Here is a 3,033-nt window from a genome sequence, read left to right as displayed (position 1 = left end):
TGTTTTTTTTTTTCCTTTGTGTTGAGACTATCTTGCATGTTATCATGGAGTTTGACTACCTTATCTTACCCTCCTGTAAAATGACATGAGCTCAATATCTTTGTTTATTTCTTATCTCCTTTGGAGTTGTTTATTCTTTAATTCCTTTGGAGTTGTTAGTAAGTTCACAGGACTTTGGTAAGCAGGTCCAGTAGGTAGGAAAGAGGCTGTGGTATTATTAAGCAAGACACTTGGTAACACACTTTTATTGGACTTTACAAATCACTGATGACTGAGACAGTCGTGTGGCTTGAGTTCACAAAGCAATGCTTTTGAAAAGGGAAAAGGGACCCCTGGCAGCTCTGTGAGCTCCAAACCCAAGTCAGAAAGAGAATTAGAGAGAAGGAATTAAAAAACAACAACAACAAATAAACTAACAAAAAAACAGGGCAAGGAAAAGCAGCCCCAAGGAAATGAGTGCAGGATAGGTGAGATCCACCTTGCCCCAGTTCATGTCTTGGGTAGTGAGACAACCTGAAACCCTGTGGAGCCATCACAAGGAGACTGGAGAGAGGTACTCTCTGGGTTGGAATCACCCAGGAAAAGCAGGTGACTATGAGAGGGACGCAGGACAGAGGACTGAGTTAGCTTTATGAGGTGGTTCTGCGATCTAGCAGTCTGCAAAAGCTCCTCCGGAAACTTTCATCCAGAAAGGTGTACAGGAGAGGGTTGAAGCAGCTGTTGGCATAGCTTAGGCTGGTGATGAAATAGGAAATCCCAATGACAAGTGGAGTTTGTGGGATGTCCATGATGATGGCCGCCACCATGCTAAGGTGAAAGGGCATCCAGCAGAAAAGGCACACACCCAGGGTAGCAACCACCATCAGTGACACCTTTTATTTTTGCTTTGTCCAGAGCTTTTGCATTGCAGTGGAGCTGCACATGTCTCAGTCTGCGCAGCATGGTGGTGTACAGGGCGCAGATGATGGACATTGAGATGACAAAGCCTAAAATAAGGGTGTAGATCTGACTGCCTTTCCACCACAAACTCTCAGGGTGGGGAAACACAAAGATGCAGTGGGAGCACCCCTGCTCCTTGTGTATCTTAGCAAAGACAGCAAAGGTCAGGATGATGACAGTGACGAAGGACCAGACACAGTGGTTCACAATCTTGGCTGCTCGGTAGGTGCAGTAGGACACCTTCCTGGACTTGGTGATGGCTGCCACAGTGAGGTAGCAGTCAATGCTCATGACAGTGAGGAAGTAGACGCTGGAGAAAATGTTGTATTGGTCTATGGAGATGCCCATCTTACTCCGAAGGGCCACTGCAGGAGCAGGTAGTCAGCAATGTTGATGGGCAGCATCAAGGTAAAGAGCTCAGCAGCTATGGCCAGGTTGAGGATGAAGATGTTGGTTACCATCTTTGGTGCTTTGAGGATTACATAGATGACAGCAGTGTTGCCTGTCAGTGCCATGACACAGATGACTGAGTAGATGACAGGCATTGTGATGTAGTACCTGGGGCTTACTGGAGTAGTGGACATACTCAGACTCCCATGTCCTCTTCCAGAGCAGTCTGCACATGATGAATTGATTTCAGAGAGGGAGGAGTTCTCCATGGCTACAGGAGAGGATGGCTAAGCTCAGTGGTGGTGAGGATGACCTGGAAGTGGGGGAAAATAGATGAGACCTCTGCTCTTTGCAAGGCTTTCTCCTCTGGCATGTCCAACCGCTGAAATCTCAAATATGCTTCCCACAGGCACCCTGATGGGAACACAGGAAGGTTACCAAGGGCTTAGCCAGTAGCCAGGTGTCCCAGGGGCTGCCCCTTCCCTCCTGCCACACGGTGGGAGCGCCGGGCGGGCACAGCGCTCAGCCCCGGGCTGCCCCAGTGACCAGCCATCCCAGGGTGGCAGCGCTGCCCTGGGAGCCCGGAGCTGCTGCCCGCTCGCCTTCCTCGCAGCGCCTCTGGGTCGGGAGCGCTCGGACTGCGAGGGTCCTGCTCTCGGGGGGAGCCGGTGCCCTCGGTGCCCTCGGTGTGCTCCGCGAAAGCGAAACGCGCCCCCTTCCCGACTGGGCAGAGCGCTGTGAAGGCGGAGCAAGGATGCGCTGACCTCTTCCAGCCCGGCCGTGGCGGTGCGGCTCCCGGAGCGGCGGGATGCGCTGCTGGCTCCGTGTAGGAGGGATGTGCCGGCACCGCTCCTTTGCTCGATCCTGAGAGTTACAGCCCTGCCCGTCTCGATCCGGGCAGCAAGAAACAGGTACTGCGAGCAGCAGAGAGGAATGATGAAAAGTGGGAAGCTGGAGCACTGCAAAGAGAATTGTGAGATTTCATGGAGTCACGTCTCTTCCCGCGGTCCGGCAGCGCAGCAGTGGGGAGAGAGATCCCAGCTGCAGGTGGCACCTGCTGCCCGTGCTGGGTCTGAGAGCTCAGCGCCTGCCTGGCCCCGGCACCGTTCCCTTCCGGCCCAAACTCATTTATGATTCTAGAATCTTGCCAGGAAAAAGCATTTTTCACGGGATGTGGGATTCAGAAGCAGGAGAGATGCGCAGTAGTTCCTATGGTCCTGCCTGACACTTTGACTCCTTCACACTGTGCTAGAGATGAACCGGAATATAACCGTGGGAAGACAATCTTCAGAGGTCCTGAGGGTTTTTTTTTTCTTTTGTTTTTTTTGTTTTTTTTTCAAGAAGTACATGGTATAAAATCTATCCAACTTTAGTTTCCTTTTTTGTTGCCTTTTCAATGGGAGAATTCTATGGGCTTCTATTTGACAAAACTTCTGCATCTCTAAAATCAGAAATGTAAACAATTTTAATTTTAATTCTTCAAGCAGGACTGACCACATACATTATCAATAATTACTAATAAATTACTAATTGCATAGTAAATTCATCTTTTGGCAAACTGGCATTACTGTTTATTATCCGTAAGCTAGTACACAGCCTGGCTCTGATTCTCTCCCATATAATGATGCATAATTGCCTACATCAGCAGGAGATCACAAACCTTAAAATCCAAGAAAGTAAATTAATAAGTAAATACATGAAAAA

General features: G+C 49.5%; 1 protein-coding gene across 1 annotated transcript; it reads right to left on the bottom strand.

Annotated features, from left to right (window-relative positions):
* Positions 1–241: 241 nt before the first annotated feature.
* NPBWR1 (neuropeptides B and W receptor 1) lies at positions 242–2,615 on the bottom strand. The gene is given in 3 exon segments (XM_004186149.5): positions 242–875; positions 877–1,292; positions 1,295–2,615. Coding segments are annotated over 3 exon segments (966 nt in total). The 5' UTR covers positions 1,599–2,615; the 3' UTR covers positions 242–629.
* Between the last annotated feature and the right edge of the window lie 418 nt (positions 2,616–3,033).

The sequence above is a fragment of the Taeniopygia guttata genome, chromosome 2, assembly GCF_048771995.1.
Source record: "Taeniopygia guttata chromosome 2, bTaeGut7.mat, whole genome shotgun sequence".
NCBI lineage: Eukaryota > Metazoa > Chordata > Aves > Passeriformes > Estrildidae > Taeniopygia > Taeniopygia guttata.
Note: the sequence above shows the minus strand (reverse complement) of the source record. Positions and strands in the feature narration are given on the sequence as shown.